Here is a 21,398-nt window from a genome sequence, read left to right as displayed (position 1 = left end):
CAGCTCCCATCCCACTGACTATGAGCTTGTTGGCCACAAATAGAATGCGGCAGAAGTGATGTTCCTCTTCTTTCAAGGCTAGGCATGCATGCTGGAAACATTCTGCCACCAGAGAAGATGTCTGACTACCCTGCAGAAGCCACATGGAGAGACAGCATGGATAGACAGAGAGAGAGATACAAGGTGTCCCAGGCCAGATGCCACAGATGTCAGTGAGGAAGCCTTAGAGGTGATGAACCCCCAGCCCCTGTCTGACTGCCTGAGATGGGAAAGAAGGTTCTTCCCCCATGAGCCTAATCAGCACTCAGATTTCATGACCAAAATAAATGACTATGATTATTTGGGTTCAGTTCAGTTCAGTCGCTCAGTCATGTCCAACTCTTTGCGACCCCATGAATTGCAGCACACCAGGCCTCCCTGTCCATCACCAACTCCCGGAGTTCACTCAGACTCACATCCATCGAGTCCGTGATGCCATCCAGCCATCTCATCCTGGGTCGTCCCCTTCTCCTCCTGCCCCCAATCCCTCCCAGCATCAGAGTCTTTTCCAATGAGTCAACACTTCGCATCAGGTGGCCAAAATACTGGAGTTTCAGCTTTAGCATCATTCCTTCCAAAGAAATCCCAGGGTTGATCTCCTTCAGAATGGACTGGTTGGATCTCCTTGCAGTCCAAGGGACTCTCAAGAGTCTTCTTCAACACCACAGTTCAAACGCATCAGTTCTTCGGCGCTCAGCCTTCTTCAAAGTCCAACTCTCACATCCATACATGACTACTGGAAAAACCATAGCCTTGACTAGACGGACCTTAGTCAGCAAAGTAATGTCTCTGCTTTTGAATATGCTGTCTAGGTTGGTCATAACTTTTCTTCCAAGGAGTAAGCGTCTTTTAATTTCATGGCTGCAGTCACCATCTGCAGTGATTTTGGAGCCCCCCAAAATAAAGTCTGACACTGTTTCTACAGTTTCCCCATCTATTTCCCATGAAGTGATGGGACCAGATGCCATGATCTTCGTTTTCTGAATGTGGAGCTTTAAGCCAACTTTTTCACTCTCCTCTTTTACTTTCATCAAGAGGCTTTTTAGCTCCTCTTCACTTTTTTGCCATAAGGGTGGTGTCATCTGCATATCTGAGTAAGGTTGCTTATATAGTGATGCATAATGGGAACACCATCCAATATAATTGCCTAAGAACATGACAGGAGGGGGTGGTACCGCTGGTTCCCTGGGTGTTGCAGGAGGCAGCAAGCAGACACTCAGGTCACAGAAACTGCAGAGTCAAAGGCAGTTGCAAAATCAAAGGTTTGTTTTTTTTTTTTTTTTTCCAAAGAGCTCAGAGGAAAGAAGCAAAGCTTTAAGCCTTTTCCAGTCCCAGCGTGAAATTGGCTTATGTTAGTCCTAGTCAGGTGGAGAAGGAAATGGCAACCCACTCCAGTGTTCTTGCCTGGAGAATCCCAGGGATGGGGGAGCCTGGTGGGCTGCCGTCTATGGGGTCACACAGAGTCGGACATGACTGAAGCGACTTAGCAGCAGCAGCAGCAGTCCTAGTCAGGAAAAAAGCTTTCTTCTCCTCTTTATTTCTTCTTCATTTAACTGTTTCATTGAGCTGGACCATATATTACTTTGCCAACCAAACATTTTAATAATTTTGAGGTAGGGAAATTATTTCTAAGCATAACATGCAAAATCAAGAAGCTACAAAGGAAGACTGACAGATTTGACTAAATAAAAGTTTAAGACTTTTGAAAAGAAAAATAAAATATTTTTGAAAGTTGAAAAGTAAATGACAAACCAGGAAGACCATTGGTAGCGTAAAACAAAGGATTGATTACATATAATATACAGATTTCAACAGACCAGCTAGAAGAATGTGAACGAACAGTGGGTAAAAGACAAGACAAGTCTACTGGCAGAATAAAGAAAATTAATCAAGAAATATGTAAAAACAGATATTCAAATTCACCAATCATTAAAGAAACAGATTTTTAAATTAAGTGTATTGTACTTAGCATTCGGTCCCTGGGTCGAAAAGATCCCCTGGAGGAGGAAATGGCAACCCACTCCAATATTCTAACCTGGAAAACTCCATGGACAGAGGAGCTTGGAGGGCTGCAGATTGCAAAGAGCTGGACACAACTGAGCACCTGAGCACATTGTACTTAGCATCTGAATTAGTTTCTTAGGGCTGCCATAACAAAGTACCACAAACTGAGTGGCTTGAACAACAGAAACATATTGCCTCACAGTTCTTGAAGCTAAAAGTCTAGGATTACGGTGACAGCAAGGTTGGTTCCATCTGAGGAGTGTGATGGAGAAGTTGGTCTCCCCTAGCTTCTGGTGGTTTGCTGACAATTTTCGGCATTCCTCATCTTGGAGATACATCACCCTGAGCTCTGCCTTCATTTTTACAAGATGTTCTCCCAGTGTGCATGTCTAGATCTTTGTCCAAATTTGCCCTTTGTATAAGGACACCAGTTATATTGGGTTAGGGACTACCCTAATGACCTAATTTTAATCCAGCTACCTTTTTCAAGACACTATTTAAAATTAGGTCACACTCTGAGGAGCTAGGGGTTAGAGCTTCAACATACATTTTGAGGGGACATATTTCAACTAAGGAAGCATCCATTAATAAAAACAATAGTATTTAATATTAGAATTTAATTAGTATTTAATATTAGAAACAGACTTCTTGTATCCAGCTGGTGGGGCAGGATAGTATAATATTTTGGAGAATAACTTGGTAGTATCTCTTAGAATGATATAGTCTATATATGTACATCATTTATCTCCAGCAATTTCACTTTTGTGAATATAACAAAATCCAAAATAGGCAAAGTGAACATGAAAAATAGAAACTCTGAAGGTAAGATTTCCAGGGAAAGAAGGAGGAGGATTTGTCTGGGATTGCTACTGTTTTTAATGTTAGCAGTTATCATAGTGAAGTGGATTTCAACTTCAAATCTCTAAGTTTCATCAACAATGAACCCAGCTAGGCTTGATTTGTTATCCTCTGAGTAGCTAGTTGGGGAATCGATACACTTCATTTCCTCTGGCTCTTTCTGCTCAAGGAATCTTCTGAGCAATAACCCATGAAGGCTGACAGATTTAGCAAATAATACACAGGACATCCAATTAAATTTGGATTTCAGATATACAACAAACATACTTTTAGTATATGTATGTCCCATGCAAATATTTGAGACATACTCAATCAATTTTTAATTGTTTATTTTAGATTCAAATTTAACTGGGCATCCTATATTTCATCCAGCAACTTAATACCTGACCCCGTACTATGCAAAGCAAGAGGACCTGGCCCTTGGGGGCTAGGCTGCAATGGTATGATTTCACTGTGTTGTGCTTTTGTAGGAACTTTAAAAAAGGCAACAACAACACCCCCCATAAAAACAAAAAAATATTAAAGAACAGAACATGTGACAGGAGCTGGTCTCATGTAAATATTACGTTAATTAAAACAGATGGATCTGGAGCATAAACAACATAGCTGCAGGGGGCTGGTTTTTGTTCTGGCTGGGTTTCTTAATATAGTCACTCAGTTCCCATCCTGTTAGCACTCTTTCCTTATCAAACATTGAACTGGGGTATAAGGAAGTTTAAATTACCAGTGATTGGAGAGCCGTTTTCTAAACACTTAAAACAGATGGTTTACTGCCTGAAAAGCGTGCTTCTTTTCGGGGAATGGAGTGTTGAGCGTGGTTATTTCAGGAAAATGCTTGGCCATAGCTCATGTACTGACATCACGTTTGCCACGCGGATAAATAATTTCCCCTCTACTCTGTTTTCCTTCTGTCTACCCACTGGGCAAAGGTCTTCTTTTGAATGCTATTTGCTTGCTTCTTGCAGATGACATTGGGCAAAAGGCCTAGTTACTCCTCCCATACGACTCCCCACAGCTTCAGAGAAAGAGCAATAACCATGCAGAAGATTTTTTTTTAAAAAATGACCGTCATTTGAGAGTGTAGAGCTGAAGACTCTACCCCCTGAGAAGTAGAGAACTTAACAAAAAGAGAATGTCCTTTTGCTCTTTTGGTGGAAGAGGGCACTGAGGGTGCGGGTCTAGGATCCAATCTAGGCTCATGTGTTGCACTTAGTTGTCATGTCTCTTTAGCCTCTTTTAATCTATAATAACTTCTCAGTTTTTCTTTGCCTTTCCTCAAAGATTTAAGAGAGTACAGCTTGGTTATGCTCTAGAATATTCTCCAAACGGACTCATCGGATATTCCCTCGTAATTGGTCAGGTTATATCATGCATTTTAGGCAAAAATACTAACGAGGGAGTATTAGAGGGGTTCAGTTCAGTTCAGTTCAGTTGCTCAGTCGTGTCCGACTCTTTGTGACCCCATGAATCGCAGCACGCCAGGCCTCCCTGTCCATCACCAACTCCCGGAGTTCACTCAGATTCACATCCATCGAGTCAGTGATGCCATCCAGCCATCTCATCCTCTGTCGTCCCCTTCTCCTCCTGCCCCCAATCCCTCCCAGCATCAAAGTCTTTTCCAATGAGTCAACTCTTCACATGAAGTGGCCAAAGTACTGGAGTTTCAGCTTTAGCATCATTCCTTCCAAAGAAATCCCAGGGTTGATCTCCTTCAGAATGGACTGGTTTAGAACTGTATTTTCTAACACCATTTCTCTTCTGTGGGAAGAAGCTGGCCTTGTATCCTGTGAGTGAAAATTTTCTGCTGAAACTCTGCTTCACACTTCCCACCGAAGAATCTTAACTTGAACTGAGAGTCCTAAAGCTTTTACAAGAGTCTCAGAATCTCATTTAAGAGTGAAAATAGACTGGGTGTCTGTGTAGTTTCTGGACTTTCTCCTTGGGATGAGCTGAGCTCCTGTGGATCTGTGTGAACTGTCTGATGAACGTTAAGAGAAGGCAGGAGCTGGTTCTTGTAAACTGACAGTTTGGGGGAGTGAGTTGAAGATAATCACATAATCCATTTATAACCACCCAAGTTAACAAGCTCTCACCTTCTCCAAGCAGGCCCCTTATTTACAAATAGTCACTTCTCTACAAAAGCGGGCTCTTGTCCACGTGACTAGAGTCACATGGAGCTCCTCTCATGACACTATTTTCCCTCAACATCACAAAGACCCATTCACCTTAAGAGCAGAGGTGCAGGATGATTGATAAAAGGAATTTTAACCCACCTGGGACTGTCTCTATGTCCTTCAGATCCCATGTTCTGCCATAAGAGTAAACTTCCTCCCAGGACAAGCAGCACCATCTGTCTGTCCACCAAACCTATTACCCCATCAGGGCCAAGGTCCAGACCAGGTACAGGCCTTCCTTCTGTTTGCCTCTGGCTGAAGGAGCTGTTTCTGGGCGTGTGTTTCAACATAGTCTATTGCTTCCCTGGTGGCTCAGACAGTAAAGAATCCGCCTGCAGTGAAGGGGACCCTGGTTTGATCACTGGCTTAGGAATATCCCCGGGAGAAGGAAAGGGCAACCCACTCCAGTATTCTAGGTTGGAAAATTCGATGGACAGAGGAACCTGGCAGGCTACAGTCCATGGGGTCACAAAGAGTCGGACACCTCTGAGCACCTAACATTTTCCTTTCCTATTGCAGAACAAGGGAAACAGTGGATCCAGAAGGACAGAAGAGCTGTCTGCAAGCCAGAGAGGCTGTCAGGAAGGTCGATCAGATGTACATGTTCCGCCCCAAGTGCTAGGAACTGGAAAGCTGTGAGGGTCACTGCGAGAGAATTAAATGTCATATAAGGAAGAACCCTAACAGCTTTCTGTTTACCTTTGTCTCTCATGAAGTGACCTGTATGCATAAGGACCTAACCTACTTGATGAAGTGAGTATAATCAAGGCAGCCCCTCTAAAAACGCATTAGGTGCTCCTTAAAGGAAGTGTGTTCCCTTCTCATCACTAATATTTGCAGAAAAGATGAAAGATGTTCTGGCGGCTGCCTGAGTAGCCCTCGGATAACTTTCAAGTTCCCTTCTAAGCCTGAGATTCTCTAAAGTTTGAATAATCAAATTTCAGTGAAATTTAGCATGAGTATGTTTCCCAAAGAAACTTCTGCTTGTCCTGCCTCATTCCACACTCAAAGAAGAAATATTTCTCAATTATTGACAGGAACCAACATCATTGTCTATGTATGTCTCTGGAATTCTTGGGATTCATAGAAAGTTGTATAAAATGACAGAAACAATTACTCACTCTCTGGGGAGACCAGAGACCAAAACCAGCTCATCATTTCCTCTGGCCATGCTCTACAAAAGTAGCAGGAAGCTTTATTCCATCAGAATAGACTGTGAAACAGATATGCAAAAGAAGGGGGTGGGGTGGGAAGGGAAGGCAGAAAAGGTTTCATCTCAAGGAAAATAAGCTGCAAATAATTATTGTCAAAATAATTTGTCCATTTTATTTAACAAGATGATCTTGAATGTACACATGTGGCTTATGAACACAGTGTCAAATATTTATTTCCATCTTCACTTTAGTCTAATAGTTACTACATACATTTAGACATGGTTTGACAAGAGAACATGAACGTGCTTCAGCTGGTTCAGAGTGACTGCGGTATTAGCCGATTTCCCGTGTTTGTGGGGGCGTGTTAGGTGGGGGCGAGCAGTCAACATTCCCACAGCACTCAGGCCAGACTCTCACAAAACAAGTGCTCGTGTGCAATGGAAACATGTGGATCACAACCAACGGTATTCCTTGATGGGGTTGTTCATTTTGCATACATTTCCACACCCAGAAACACCCTTTTTTGCTGCTATTATACATTATCTACTTTCCTTCATTCTAATGTGTGAAACCAAATGTCTTTTTTGGAGCCAAGAAAAGGCAGAGTCACAGAAACATTGCTTTTTTTAACCAGATCCAAAAAGGGCTAAGTACCACCCATGGTGACTCTGTGAAAAGATCCACAGTCTTTAAAAAGGGCAAGGTCCCTCCAGTGTTACAAACTGCAAATGGTTTTGCTAAAACACTGCTGGATTTTATAGTCTGTTGATGAGTGCAGTAAGCAGTCATACGTAAAATTCCTTTCTATGAAAGTATCTTTTACTTCAACAATGAAAGTTCCAAAGAATACCACAAAATTTACTCAGAGTTCTGGGGAAAGTATTTACCACTGTTCCAGACCAAAAAATTACATGCAGGAAGGAAGTTATTCACTTTAAGACTGATTCTTTGGAGAAATCACTAAATTAATATATATATTATATATATCTTTTTCATTGATAGCATAATGGGTCCAATTACTAACAGATTTTTCCAACTGGATATCTGAATTGGTGGGTCATTGAAGGCAATGGATAAGATCAGAGGGGAAACACCCAGTTTGGGGGGATGAAAGGCCCCCATTACATTCTGTCTCCATTCACTGAGCAGCAATCCTAGTCCCTCACATCCTGACATTTGCCTCTCACAGCAAAATGATAGTGTCAGCTCATTAGAGTGACATTTACTGATGCAATGTTTTCTGAAAACATGGGCACTTCAGTTAAAACTGTCCTATTTACAAATCAGTAAACATGCCAAGGCGCTCACAGCATGCCTACAAGGTACAAATATACAAAGTTATGGCAAGGTTATGAAAAGACTCCTTAAACAGGAAATGTTGGTGCAAAAAGAGAGAGATGAAAATATAGGCCATACATTGTAAAGGAGCCATATTTAGGGGAAGATACTGTTTGAAAAAGCACAGAAGACTCTTTTATCCAAGAGAGAATCACAAACATAAAAATAAAATATTTGGTATTCTACACTATATTACAAAAATAAATATATCCATCAATAAATAGTAGGAAGCCTAGAAACTTTTACATGAATATTTGGGTTGTTGGCTGCCAAAGTCCCTCTGCTATCTTTCTCCTCGAAAGTCATTTAGGTTTATCAACTTCTATGATGATAATTCTGCCATAAAAGTATAAAAAAAGACGCGTGGGACATAGCAAAGGTCTATGACAGAAAAGACAGTAGGGAATTCTACTTTCCTAAGGGTCTGACAACTTCCTGGCTCTGCATCAATGCAGTGATGTAGAGAGGTTGCAAACATGCTTCAGGAGGTCTAAGGGGAGATGGCAGGGCTCCGCTATCTATGGTCAGTGTCTCTTCATTTTTTGATGAGAAGAAAGAAAAAAAAAAAAACATTCGAATAAGCAGTAAATGGCTTTCTGCACTCTCTTTCTGTAGGGAAGAAGAAAATCTTAGAAACGCATGTTTACATCTGGACTGCAGTAAAAAGAGAAATACCTGGCATATGCAGCCTGATTGCTTACAGCTTAGATTTTCACATCTCTTTAATGGAAGAGTGATTAGGAGGGCTCATGACACACTTCTCTAGGAACCCGGCAAAGCCAGGAGAGGGGATGAAAAAAGCAGAGTCTGGCACCTCACACCATCAGTGTTTTATTATCTATATGCTAACAGCGGAGGGTACCAGAGCTGGCATGCGTGACTCCTGAGAACCTGCCGTTACGTTTATGGGAATTTTGTGAGCCAACTGACAATACACTGGTGGCTTGAAATAGGCCATGGTGGTGGAGGGGGGGATATTTATACCACCAAAACCCACAAATCAGAGCTATTCCCTCCTACCATTCCCATCCTTACCACTGCTGGTTATAAAGCATTCACCAGCATATGACTCCTATGTATTTTACATATAAAGAAAATCTTGGTTGGTTTTTATCTAACTAGAACAATCCTGTTCAACCAAGGTTTTACCATATGTCTATTACAGTATCCTTTAGAAGTACTATAGAGTATATGAGTAAATGATGTGTACCATGAATGGAAAGGATGGACCCCTTCTCACAGAGGGTACTAAGCTTGGCTATATAAAGCCAGATACACAAACACACACACACACACACACACACACACACATGCACACCATTTTAGGTAGGAGACATTCCATCACTGAATAATTCTGAGTTGCCTAGTTGTCTCAAATTGTCAGTCACCATATACCCACTGCTGGCCAAAACTCCATTTTTCCAGAGCCAATGAATTCTCCAGGACTCACCCTCTGGACACCAGCAGACAATGGATGTGCAGAGCTGAGGTCCAAATTCGGCAAAATGTCCTTCAAAATAGCTTCCCTTGCCTCTATTTTCTAGTGCAAGATGAGTTTTATGAACCCAGAGTCTTGTCAAAGGAAGGCTGATGGCTTCCCAGGGTTTAAAAAAAAAAAGTGCAAAACTTCTTAAAGAAGAATTCGGTTGGGTGAGGGTGGGGGAACCACATTTCCAGTTCTAGCTTGGACCATCCCTGTCATCTGCCTGGAGGTGCTGGAACAATTCTGCCATGGTTCTGCCTACACAGCACCTGTGGTCCTGCACGAGGAGCCCTGAGACCAAAGTCAGAGTCTCAAGTATCCTTCCAACTGGCCGACTACTGGGCAGACCTCCCAGACCATTCCCATCAGAAGCAACTTCCCAGCCCCTTCATCCTGGCAAAACAGAAAGACTGCAGCAGGAGAAGGAAGGGAAGGCACCAGGTTTCTACCATAGCCGATTTCTAAATTCCAGCTTGGCTTTCAAGTCATTTGTTGTGTGTCTGTTCACTACCTCATTTGTTTAAGTGTATTCATTTTGACTCTGGTTCTCTTTTTCTTACACTTTAGTATTCTTCATGAACAAAATTCTTATATATTAGCAATTCAACTAAATAAAATATCAGGGGGAAATCTCGACATAAAGCACTAACTTCTTCTATCCTAAGAGCAAATGCTCTTTAGGTGTCCTCTTTCAGCTCACAGCAGGGACAGCGAAAGCCAGTGAAGACATGGGACACAGGAATGGAAGAAGTTCACAAAGTGCAGGGGCAGAAAGGGAGACGGAAGTGAAAATGTGGGAAAAAGCAAGAGCAGAAGTTCAGAGGCAAAGGAGAAAACGTGAAGAAAAGAGTAAGAAGTGAAGAGTCCAACAAACAGATCCCTTTTGATATTTCCTTCTCTTGGTCTTTGATAATTTCATTTTGTCCAAAATATTTAACTATCCAATTAGACCTGCTTATACTGTTACAAACAGTCCTGGGACATCTCTATTCTTTGTCCCTCCTCCCCTAGGAGCCTTTCCCACCTCCCACACCCTCTGTAGCCATAAAGGCCAACACATTAGGCCTTGAATTTTCTATCACCTCAGGAACAGACGAAGTCCCCTGCTTTCCTTTCTTGACAAGGCACCACCTTCGAAAGCACACTAGTCTCCCAGGGGCTCCTCCTTGCTATTGTCCCTTAAGGCCACTGCCCCTTGAAGCCCTTTGGTTTCTGTATCAAACAACCCCTCCCCTCTAATGTACAGCCTCTTTACCAGGCTTTGCTGCTCTGAGTAATGACAGAAATTCAACTCACCAAAGCTGCATCTAGAGTTCCAAGAGTATTAAAGAGATGGAATAGCTCCTAGGATGGTTAAATTCCTGGTGCAATTTATCTTAATGTAAATCCTACTCAGAGAAGAGGTGACTGAGACCTTCCCAGTGGCTTTTAATATATACACGTTTGATGGTGCATGTGAGTAGAATCTGCCTCTGTAGATCCAAAAGGGTTGATAAGCTTATCTATGTACACATATACATACACAAATATCTACCTCTCTTAACACTGTATTTCTGCTTAGTGGTGTTCCTTTTGAATTGACATAGAAGGCAAGTAGTGTGGGCTTGCTCCTTGCTGTTAGAGATGGCATTGCCAGGACATGGTAAGTCCAAAGAAAAATAGATCGGAAGGGACTTGACTGCAGAATAAAACATGGATTTCCTACAACAAACCCACCTGAAATATTCCCTAAGGCAGCAAGCCTCTATGATCTGTACACCCTTATTAAATAATCTCATTAAATAGGAACACAAAATATACACATTTACAGTTATTAAATAAGCCACAGGATTCCTCTCCTATCTACAGCCACATTCAGAGACAGCCATGCCCTCATATTTAAACTTGTAGGTAACGACGCCCTTATCTAAATAGAGGATGGAGATGGGCTCGAGCTTGGTGGGCACACAGCAGGCTTTGGAAGCCTTCTGGGAATTCTTGAGGTGGACCAAGGCCTGGATAATCGCATGCTTTGTAGGGGTGAGATGCTCTGCCAGGGGGTAGTTGCAAACACCACGACATTCATAGGCTTCATATCCAGGTGGAGCGATGATCCAAGAGTCCCAGCCAATCTCCTTGAAGTCGATGTAGAGCGGGGTCCTCTTGCAGTAGTTTCCTTTTGCATTCCTTCTGATGCGGGCAGTGGAGTCATAGATGATATTTGACCTCATCTGCAGCAAAGCCTCTTCCCCAGGTCCGTTGGAATAACCGTCCAAATCCAGGTTGTCCATCTCTGGGAATTGCTCGTGAGCGATCATTTCATCCAGTTCCTCTTTCCGCTCCTTCTCACTGCTTTGGTCATCAGAAAACACGACAAGCAAAGGTTCATGCTTATTCTGGGCACTAGTATCTATTTCCAGTTGTCCCTTGCCAAGTGTGTCCTCTGTTTCGTGTTTGCTCTCAATGTGGACCTCCAGCTGGTGGGTGGATGAGCCTGACTTTTGCCAATGCCTGATGGCATCAGTGACATCAAAAGTCTCCCACTCACTGTTGGTTCCGTAGATCTCCCCTGACACTAAGACCAGCATGCTTCTTTCCCCTTCGTGGTCCTCTTTGCTCTCAAGTACTTCAAAAATGGTGATTTTCCGGTCCACTCCTTCATATATAAGTCGGTCTCTTTGCACCAGGGTGTACAACCTGAGCTCAGCCATGATGATGTCTTCATGGTGAGGGATGGATACATTGAAGAGGAGAGGGTATTTTCGGAGTCCGTTAAAACTGGCTGGTTGGGAAAACAGATCTGGAAAACACAAAACAGAAATCAGATTTGCAGCATCTATCAGAGAAAAACAGATGCTTATTTATGCAATAAGAGTGCCTGTCCACTCTCTCCTTGCAGAGAGAATGAAGGAAAATCAGTGAAAACAAACACAGTGTTGGCATTCTCCAAGAGAAAGTACTGAAGGTCAAGCATTGAATGCTAGACCACCTTAAGCTGCCAAGAATAAATGGAAACTGGCCCCCTAATGAAAGAGAGAAGATACACCCAGCCTGGTTCCCATAACTTATCAGTCACAGAATTACAAAACTGGGAGGGTCCTTGGAGATTGTGCAGGCAAAATTTTCTAACCAGTGAGGAGTTATCAAATGAACTGTAAGGTGATTGTTCTTTGCTTGAAACTTTTCAGAGATGAGGTTGTCATGGCTTTTCATATTTGTACTTATGGATGGAGTCCTTCACATAGTCAGGACCTTCCAGAAAAACATCCATTTAGACCAGGGGTTTGTAAACCTAGCTCATGGATCAAATCGGCCCTGTCACCTGTTTGTTTTTTAAACTTGGCTGCAGGCATATGGGATCTTAGTTCCCTGACCAGGGACTGAACCCCTAGCTCCTGCATTGTAGGGTGGATTCTTAACCACTGGACCACAAGGTGAGTCCTGTACCACCTGGTTTTGGACATAAAGTTCACCCTGATAGATGATAAAGAATCCACCTGCAATGCAGGAGACCTGAGTTCGATCCCTGGATTGGGAAGATTCCCTGGAGAAGGAAAGGCTACCCACTCCAGTATTCTAGCCTGGAGAATTCCATGGACTGTATAATCCTAGGGGTTGCAAGGAGTCGGACACAACTGAGCGACTTTCACTATATTATACTATTCATTTCTGCCTTATGTTTGTGGATACTGTTGCACTACATTGGCAGAGTTAATAGTCTCAACAGAGATCATATGGCCCACAAAACTTAAAATATTTACTTATCTGGCCCTTTACAGGAAAAAAGTTGCTGACCCCTGCTCTAGACACCAAAGCCTAACAAGTTCAACAAGATAGCCATAACACTAAGGGGGTCACCACAGTTGAATCTGGAGTGTGCGGTCCTTTGTAAGGAGGGATGGGGGAAAATGAACCTTGAGGGTGAATTGGTTGCCTTAATTTTGCCCTTGATTTTGTGCACATAGGAAACATTCAGAATGTTTATGAAATAAAACTTTGAAGGTCCCTTAGTCTTAGAAGCACACCTCCAGATATTATCATGTTGACTCCCTATATGCAAATTTTATAGGTGTCCAAATCTTGTACACTTGTACACTTGTGTGTTAGTCGCTCAATCATGTCCAACTCTTTGCGATCCCATGGATGGTAGCCCCCTAGGCTCCTCTGTCCATGGGATTTTCCAGGCAAGAATATTGGAGTGGGTTACCATTTCCTTCTCCAAGGGATCTTCCCAATTCAGGAATCGAACCCCAGTCTCCCACATTGCAGGCAGACTCTTTACCATCTGAGCCACCAGGGAAGTAGTTTGCCCCAGGTAGAACCTGTCTATGATGAATCCCTAAAGGCATCTGTCTTCAATCAAAGTGTTCCACGATGCCAAAGAGGCTCAGAATCATCATCTGAGGGGATCTCCATTATCTTTGGCAACATTTTCCCAATTGTATATCCGGTTCATGATTTCTGTTAGGTCCCTATGCCAGATTGTATTTTTTAATATTTAATTTGATTTGATTGTTTTCATACTAACTTTTAGACTTGTCCTAAGCAGCTCTATTCTTGAAATGAGAGGTTTAAGATGATAGTTATGTGGATTTTTTTTTCAATCCACATTAACAAAAATATATAATGATTTCACATGAGTTACAGCTTCCTCTGGGTACCACCCCAAATATTCTTATACACCACCAGTGAGAACTAGGTGAATAGAATGCATTTAGACTCTCTAGCATGGCTCTCAAAACTAGACTGTAATCAGGTCTTAATCTGTTGACCCAGTCATAGCTCCCATTCTTTGCCAGCAGCATGGAGTAATGCAATTTAACAATTAATATTGATTGAAAGATTAAACAAATCTCTTAAAAGTTTCTTATTTAAAGCAGACTGATATCTTCACTACTTGCCCAAACATTTCTTTGCTTTACTGTCTATTGCAGTAGATATGTTCTTCTGACCCTTGAAAAGGTCTACTCCCTCTTCTCCACCTCTCTAGCTGTGAGCCCTCCCTCCGGGACCCTCCTTTCCTCACCTCCCTATCTGGAAGCCCACTCCCTTCTGGGTAACTTGAGTACTTACTCTGTCTATCTCTCCTTTGACCTTGCTCCCCGTGTCCTTGTTTCTCAGTTGTCTTTATAAGTGGATCCTCCCAACTATTAATAGATTGACATCCTACTGTCAGGCACCACAACTTAAATTCCCTGCTATGCCCCTAATCTACTGCGATGGAGATAGCACTTTAAAAAATATTGATGAGTTGATGATTCTGGACATCAAACCGAACTGATTACGGGCACGATGTGTGTCCTTAATATATCAAGCAATTTGGTAGTTGTACGCCTCCCCCGACCCCCACCATATGAATGGAGGAAGCTTTACTCCCCTTGGACAGGAAACATGAGAAAACCAAAAATAGGGAAATAAACTAGTGTTCCATCCATTTAAAAAATGCACACAATAAAAGCTCACTGTTGTGGGAGGAAGTGTTTACAGAGAAGCACAAAAGAACGAACTTTCACTGATGATGCGTATGGTCACACTATCTGGATGGTGGTGGTGGTCCTGATGGAGGTTTACATAAGTCAAAACCGGTTAAATTACACACTTTAAATATATGAAGTTTACTGTATGTCAATTATGCTTCAATAGAGCTGGTATAAAAAATAAGCTCACTGGGCTTGTGCAAGTATAGTAATAATAATGGTGTTATATTTCAGGCGAGGGAACTAAGGTTTGTTGAGCAAATTTCCTGTGCCAGGTGCTTTGCAAACTGTTTTATCTAGCTCTTACAGTGATTCTATAATGCTTGTATTGCTCTTCTGGTCATCTGATTCTGGAAGAAATCAAGCCTCAATGCAGAGAACTGACTTCTCCAAGATGAGTTCAAAGCAGTGGTAGGAAATAATGTCCTGTTTTTCCACCTTGGAGGAGGCTCTTGTTTTTCCCTGATAGTCAGATGTAGAGGAAATTTTATTTTGTTTTGTTGGGCTTTGTCTCCTAGGGAGTTGCGCTGTGCAAACGCAAAAAAATCGAAGAAAGACAATAACAGCCAACAGGGTGAATGCAGTGCGGGATTCATGACCGTGGGCTGTGCGTTTTCACCCAAGGACTGACAGAGGTGCAGGCAGCAGGGGCGTTCACGGAGAGGTTTGCTCCCACCCTCGCTGATCTTCAGTAATAAGGAGCTCTGAAAACTTCACTTCCTGACCTGCTCCTGCTGCTGCTAAGTCGCTTCAGTCATTCCGACTCTGTGCGACCCCAGAGACGGCAGCCCACCAAGCTCCCCCGTCCCTGGGATTCTCCAGGCAAGAACACTGGAGTGGGTTGCCATTTCCTTCTCCAATGCATGAGAGTGAAAAGTGAAAGTGAAGTCGCTCAGTCGTGTCAGACTCTTGGCGACCCCATGGACTGCAGCCCACCAGGCTCCTCCATCCATGGGATTTTCCAGGCAAGAGTACTGGAGTGGGGTGCCATCGAACTTCCTGACCTAGATTATCCAAATCCTCCACAGAAGTGAGAACTAAAAAAACTTTTTTCCCCAGGGATGCGAACATTTTCCCACCCACATTCTGAGCCAGCTGCCCAGGGATCAGTAATCAGAAGCATTAGGAAGGCTTCATAGGGAAGGAGATTGTTTATTTTCAATTCAGACTGACCCAAAATGAATCTGTAGTTTCAACTTGTCATTGTCATTATGTTACTAAATGTTATGAAGTCACATTTCCAGTGTTACTAAATATTTGAAACTGGCAGTCACCTACATTTTTAAACCAAATAGTTTCTCCAGGACTGAGCAATACCTATTCAATACTTCCTCCAATGCCTAAAATTTGAGGAATTCATTAGCAATAACTGACATTCAAAACTTCATAGCAATTGTGTACTTTCTTACTCGTGACCTCTTTGTGAAATTGCTCAATGTGTTATATGTATGTATGTGTGTCTGCTAAGTCACTTCAGTTGTGTTGGACTCTTTGCCACCCTGTGGATTGTAGCTCACCAGCTCCTCTGTCCATGGGGTTCTCCGCGTAAGAATACTGGAGTGGATTGCCATACTCTCCTCTAGGAGAGGAGATTCCTGACACAGGGATTGAACCCATGTCTCTGAAGTCTCCTGCACTGGCAGGCAGGTTCTTTACCACTAGCGCCATTTGGGAAGCCTGCTATGTAGGTATATTATTCTCAATTTACAGATGAGGAAAAATTGGGATTCAGAGAAGTTAAACTAAATATCCACAGCTATTAAGTCAACTCTGTCTCAAAAATCCAAATTCTGAGCTACTACCTGTTTTGCTACTACCTGTTCACTTTCAAGAACATTTGGCCAACATCTACCTAAACTGTCTTTTGTACCTGGTTAATGACTATACAAGAATAATTGATAAATATGAGAGAATTAGTCTTTTTGGACCCACAGCTTTTACCATAGATTCTAGAAAAAAAAATTTTTTTTGTATTACTTGCACCATATTAAACAAAGGATTAACTTTCTAGGTCATTATATTTTGTTCTGAATAAAGATCTAGAGGGAGGAAACACACTTTTCCCATGATATTTAAAGTTTGTGCATTGTTCTTCATAAAGACACAGAATAAGCTGAATCATTAATTGGGCATGCACATTTCCTGGAAACTGTAACCAGTGTTTCAACGATATACACACGTGCATGCTCAGTCGCTTCAGTCGTGTCTGACTCTTTGCAACACTATGGATTGCAGCCCGCCAGGCTCCTCCGTCCATGGGGTTCTCCAGATAAGAATACTGGAGTGGGTTGCTATGCCCTCCTCCAGGGCATCTTCCCCACCCAGGGACTGAACCCACATCGCCTGCATTCCAGGCAGATTTTTACCACTGAGCCCTCAAGGACCTGCATGACACATCAAACAAAACAAAAATTTAGGGAGAATCTCTAAAATGTAAGTTTCCATCCTGTTTGAATATTTTTTACATCAAGTCACAAAATGAAAACTCAGTCGGAGTTTGAGTGAAACACAAATCACAACTCTGTATTTTGTCTGTTTTTCAACCTTTTCATTTGAAGTAGAAGTTCACAAACCTGGAGTCAATTAAAAGCCAAATGGGACTGAGGCCTACCTGGAAAATGACGAAGGTGTAGTGGTAGACCAACATTAATATTTTTTATTACCTGCTGTCAAAATTGAAATTTTGCAAAGAGCCAATTATGATAGTGAAATGGTAGACACTTTATGGCACTGGATTAAAAAGCTATTCTTTAATACCTTTTAGTACTATCTGGAAAATGACCATAAAAATAGTATAGACCAAAATGTGCATTGCTTTGGAATATCTGTGTACACATACCCCTCTATAGATGTCTTTACTCTTAGTTGTATTATTTCCACCCATTGTAAATTTACCCACCACTTCTGAAAACTCAAGCCAAATTTAATCAGTAAAATCTCCACTTACCCTCATTCTTGAAACTCCTGATGATGTTGGCGGATGGCATGGAGGTGCGATCTGTCGCGAATTTGTTGTAGAGCTCCAGCATGTACTCTGGTGGGTCAACCTTGGCCGAGTCCTGCATGGGGATGTCAGACAGGTTCAATGTCTTGAGAAACTCGTTCTTCATGCTCTGTAGCAGTGTGTTGAAGTCCACACCATCTTGCTCTGAGAAGACATCATCGAAGAGGGGCATGTCTTCTTCCAGGGGCGACTGCTCCAGACTCATGATAGGGTTGCCAGAAACCGCGTGAAGCAGCAGGCAGGAGAGAGTGCACAGCTGCAGGACCACGGAACCCATGACTCTGCTCCAGCCCCGAGGCCAGCCCAGGAAGGTTTAGCGCTCCTGGGGCTCTAAGTGGCAGTTTTATCTCGCGGAGCATAAATGTCTCGTGTCACTGGAGACAAGTTTGGAAACTTCCCCTCTCTCCCCCTCCCCCTTACCACTCTTCCTCTCCCCCCCAACCAAAAAATCAGGTTGCAGTAATTGGATAACAAATCCCCCATAGGGGCCTAGCCTTTCTTATCTCCCTAGTGTAAACTGCTCACCAGATTTTGTTTCTATCTTGCAATCCTTTTTTCTTTTAATGAGCATTTTGTAAACATTTCCACATTCTGACACTGGCTGAGAGATAGGACAATTTTCTCCTCGAAAAGGCTCTGCTTCTCCTTTTAATTCACTTCCTTTTGGCAGGAATGCCTAAATTCTACTTTTACGTGGTTTGGTTTCACACATGCATAAAATAGACATTAGGAATCTACAGGACACACATCAATGGTGATACGTATTAATGCAAGTGATGGGGTTTCATCCTCACATAAGCTTTTCTGAAGAAAGACAAAATAGCCAACATTTCCAAGTTAAGTTAATACATATGAATGATCTTACATAAATCGTTGGAAGCTGACATTATTAGAAACGGGAAAGTATAAACTTCATGGGCAATAGCCTTTTTCATACAGATTTGATCTGGCTAAAATGGCTTTGGGAAAATAGGGCAAGTGCTTCATTATGACAGAAACTAAAATTTATTAGGTGCTTTCCTACGAAGAGGCATTGTACTAAGTGCTTTGCATATATCACCAAATGTGCTTCCTATAATAACCCTACTATTATCCCCATGGCCTATACGGGTCACTAAGGTTCGATAAGTTGCCAGAAGTCACAAAGCAACAAAGTGATAGAGCCAGGATTTGAATCCAGGCAGTCTGACTCTTATGAAACAAGAAAATAATCAGGCCATTTAACCAGGTTTCCCCTAGTTTGGGCAGAGGCAGTTTAGCTAGGCCAGGCCAGCCTGTCCCCAGGGAGTCCACAATCAGGAGAAGGCAGGTGACGGTTTGCAGCTGGGTATGGTGCTCAGGTCCTTCACCTGTGTGATGAGTTACTAAGAAGACCACAATCTCTGCCCAATTCATATTTATGGTTAAATCAAATGACCATCAAAAGGTTCAAGTAAAAGCTTGCAAACAAAGGTGAAAAGCGCCAAGTGCCTTGGTCTGGAAAACAATGGTGGAATTGACTGTGTGTCTGCTGTAGGGAAAGACAAGTCAAAGACATCCCAGTTTTCAACCCTAATTAGTGGCGGGAGCAGCATGCAGCCATCAGGGTAGTTCTGCAGACAACCCGCCAGGGTTGCTTTTTCTGCTGAGATATTGGGGTTGGTGTCTCTCTGACCTGTTCAGGGCACGCCTTGGTTCAGAGGTCTGCGTCTATGTATTTGATGCCCTCAAATAGTCTTAGTTTCTGAGTTACATTTTCCTACATTTCCTCCCATAAGATAACTATAGCATCTCTCCTTTTTTCCTCTAGGTTCCCTATGGTTTATTGTCATCTTCTAATTCTTCCCCCTCTTAAAATGCAAATTTTTATAGCAATTTTTTTTTAACTATCAGAGAAAAGATCTGTATTTTGAGGGGATAAAAAAAAAATCCCTCCACAAAATTGGTCATCTCTTTAATAGCTGTGGATTTGATTCAATGCTCTATTTCAATGAAAGCTTCTGCCCCTCCATTAAAAAGACAATTGTAGACTGAAAATAGATTGCAACCTGAACAGGTCCACAAGTGAGTGAGTCCAAGGGCCATACTCCATCCCATGCGCTTTACTGTCAGGCTCCTGGCAGCATACCAGCAGGGCCCCTATATGACACTTTGCATCGAAACCAGCGCCCGTTTATCTTCACACACACACAGAAATGTCAGCGCACACTCCAAAACTCTGAATGGCAGGCATGTGCGTCTAACTGCCACAGGACAGCCGAGTAAGTGGTGGTACTTATAACCCGGGTGCGCTGGTTTCAGAAGTCAAGAGAGAGAGGCATCCTGCTTTGCAGAATTCTGGTTATGAACATTCTCAGGGCTAAGGTGTGCAACTGAGATTTCACTGGCTTCACTGTACTCTGTGTTAGAGTATCAGTGGGGTTAAATATTTGGACCCATTTCCACATCACAAATGTCTAACTTTGGGGTTGATTTAGAGATAGAAGTGAGCCTTTGCCTGGTGGTTCAGACGGTAAAGAATCTGCTTGCAATGCAGGAGACCTGGGTTTGATCCCTGGGTTGGGAAGATCCCCTAGAGAAGGGAATGGTTCCAGTTTTCTTGCTTGGAGAATCCCCATGGACAGAGGAGCCTGATGGGCTACAGTCCATGGGGTCGTAAAAGAGTCGGATATTACTGAGCAACTAACGCACACAAAGATAGAATAGGAAAATGTCTACAACCACATATCAATCCCTATGACTTCTTGGAATGCAAGGTCCTTATGCTTCTCACCTGTGCTGGGTAAATAAGGCAGAAGATTGGACTTTAGGCATGAAAGCAGCATACACAACTTCCTCCCTCTTCCAGGCATCTTACGTTTTAGCTACAGAGTCTCTTTATTACCACAGTTTTCTCGGGCTTTTTTTTCCTGGTGACTCTCTAATGACTCTGAAAAGTCCAAATATCTCCACATTCCTTTTTTTTTTTAATTTTTATTGCAGTGTAGTTGCTTTACAATTCTGTGTTACTTTTTGTTGCACAGCAAAATGATTCAGCCATACATATACAGATACAGCCATATATACAGATACAGCTGTATATACATATACAGCCACACATACACATATCCCCTCTTTTTTGGATTTCCTTCCCTTCTCAGGTCACCATAGAGCACTGAGTAGAGCTTGCCATGCCATGCAGTAGGTTCTCATCAGGTAGCCATTTTATACATAATAGTGTATATATGCTAGCCCCAATATCCCAATTCATCCCACCCCACCTCTTTCCCCACTTAGTGTCCGTATATTTGTTCTCTATGTTTGTGTCTCCGTTTCTGCTTTGCAAATAGGTCTATCTGTACCATTTTTCTAGATTCCTTATATGTGTTAATATATAATATTTGGTTTTTTCTTTCTGACTTATTTCACATTTGTAGACATAGTCTCTACAGGTATATAATAAAATTGCTCGGGAAGATACACATATAATAGGTCCCAGCCAATTAAAAGAGATACTAGCAGGAGCCCACAGGCCCAAGCTTCACCTCTTAAGCTCTGAATCTTGGGGAGACTGGGGTGTAATGCTGAGGAAGGAGCTCAGACAGCAGCTATCTACCAACTGGTATGGGAATATGATAATAACTTTTAGCATGACATAGTACTGCTATACCATGTATAACAGGTGAATCTAAGTTCTGCTGGGAATTCCTCAGCCAGAGCTCTGAAAATTACATGCTGTTAAAACTTGCAGGGTCAATATGAGGATGACAGCTTTCTCTGTTCATTTCCAAGCTTCTACTAAATCTGCTCTCCAGCTGCCTTTTTTTCTCCCTCCCAGATGGTGCCTACTGTACCAGATGTAGGAATCCACTGAGGGGGGATTGGGTGCTTCTGTTCCCAGGGCGGGTTTTTCTCTTTTGACATGGTCTG

The 21,398-nt window shown here is 42.4% G+C and overlaps 1 protein-coding gene across 1 annotated transcript; it reads right to left on the bottom strand.

The window, feature by feature from the left end:
• Nucleotides 1-6,375: 6,375 nt before the first annotated feature.
• Nucleotides 6,376-17,825, bottom strand: BMP10 (bone morphogenetic protein 10). The gene is made up of 2 exons (XM_004005819.5): nt 17,454-17,825; nt 6,376-11,829 (listed from the first exon to the last, which is right to left on the bottom strand). Exons 1-2 carry the CDS (start codon nt 17,785-17,787, stop codon nt 10,889-10,891), a joined length of 1,275 nt encoding a protein of 424 aa, XP_004005868.2. The 5' UTR covers nt 17,788-17,825; the 3' UTR covers nt 6,376-10,888.
• Nucleotides 17,826-21,398: the final 3,573 nt, after the last annotated feature.

Source organism: Ovis aries, chromosome 3 (genome assembly GCF_016772045.2).
Source record: "Ovis aries strain OAR_USU_Benz2616 breed Rambouillet chromosome 3, ARS-UI_Ramb_v3.0, whole genome shotgun sequence".
Taxonomy (NCBI): Eukaryota; Metazoa; Chordata; class Mammalia; order Artiodactyla; family Bovidae; genus Ovis; species Ovis aries.
Note: the sequence above shows the minus strand (reverse complement) of the source record. Positions and strands in the feature narration are given on the sequence as shown.

Excerpts from the sequence above, each read along its gene's own strand:
- BMP10 (XM_004005819.5), bottom strand. The coding sequence starts at position 17,787 with ATGGGTTCCGTGGTCCTGCAGCTGTGCACTCTCTCCTGCCTGCTGCTT. Across the intron at positions 11,830-17,453 it reads CAGGAGTTTCAAGAATGAGG|ATCTGTTTTCCCAACCAGCC; the intron begins GTAAGTGGAGAT and ends TGTGTTTTCCAG.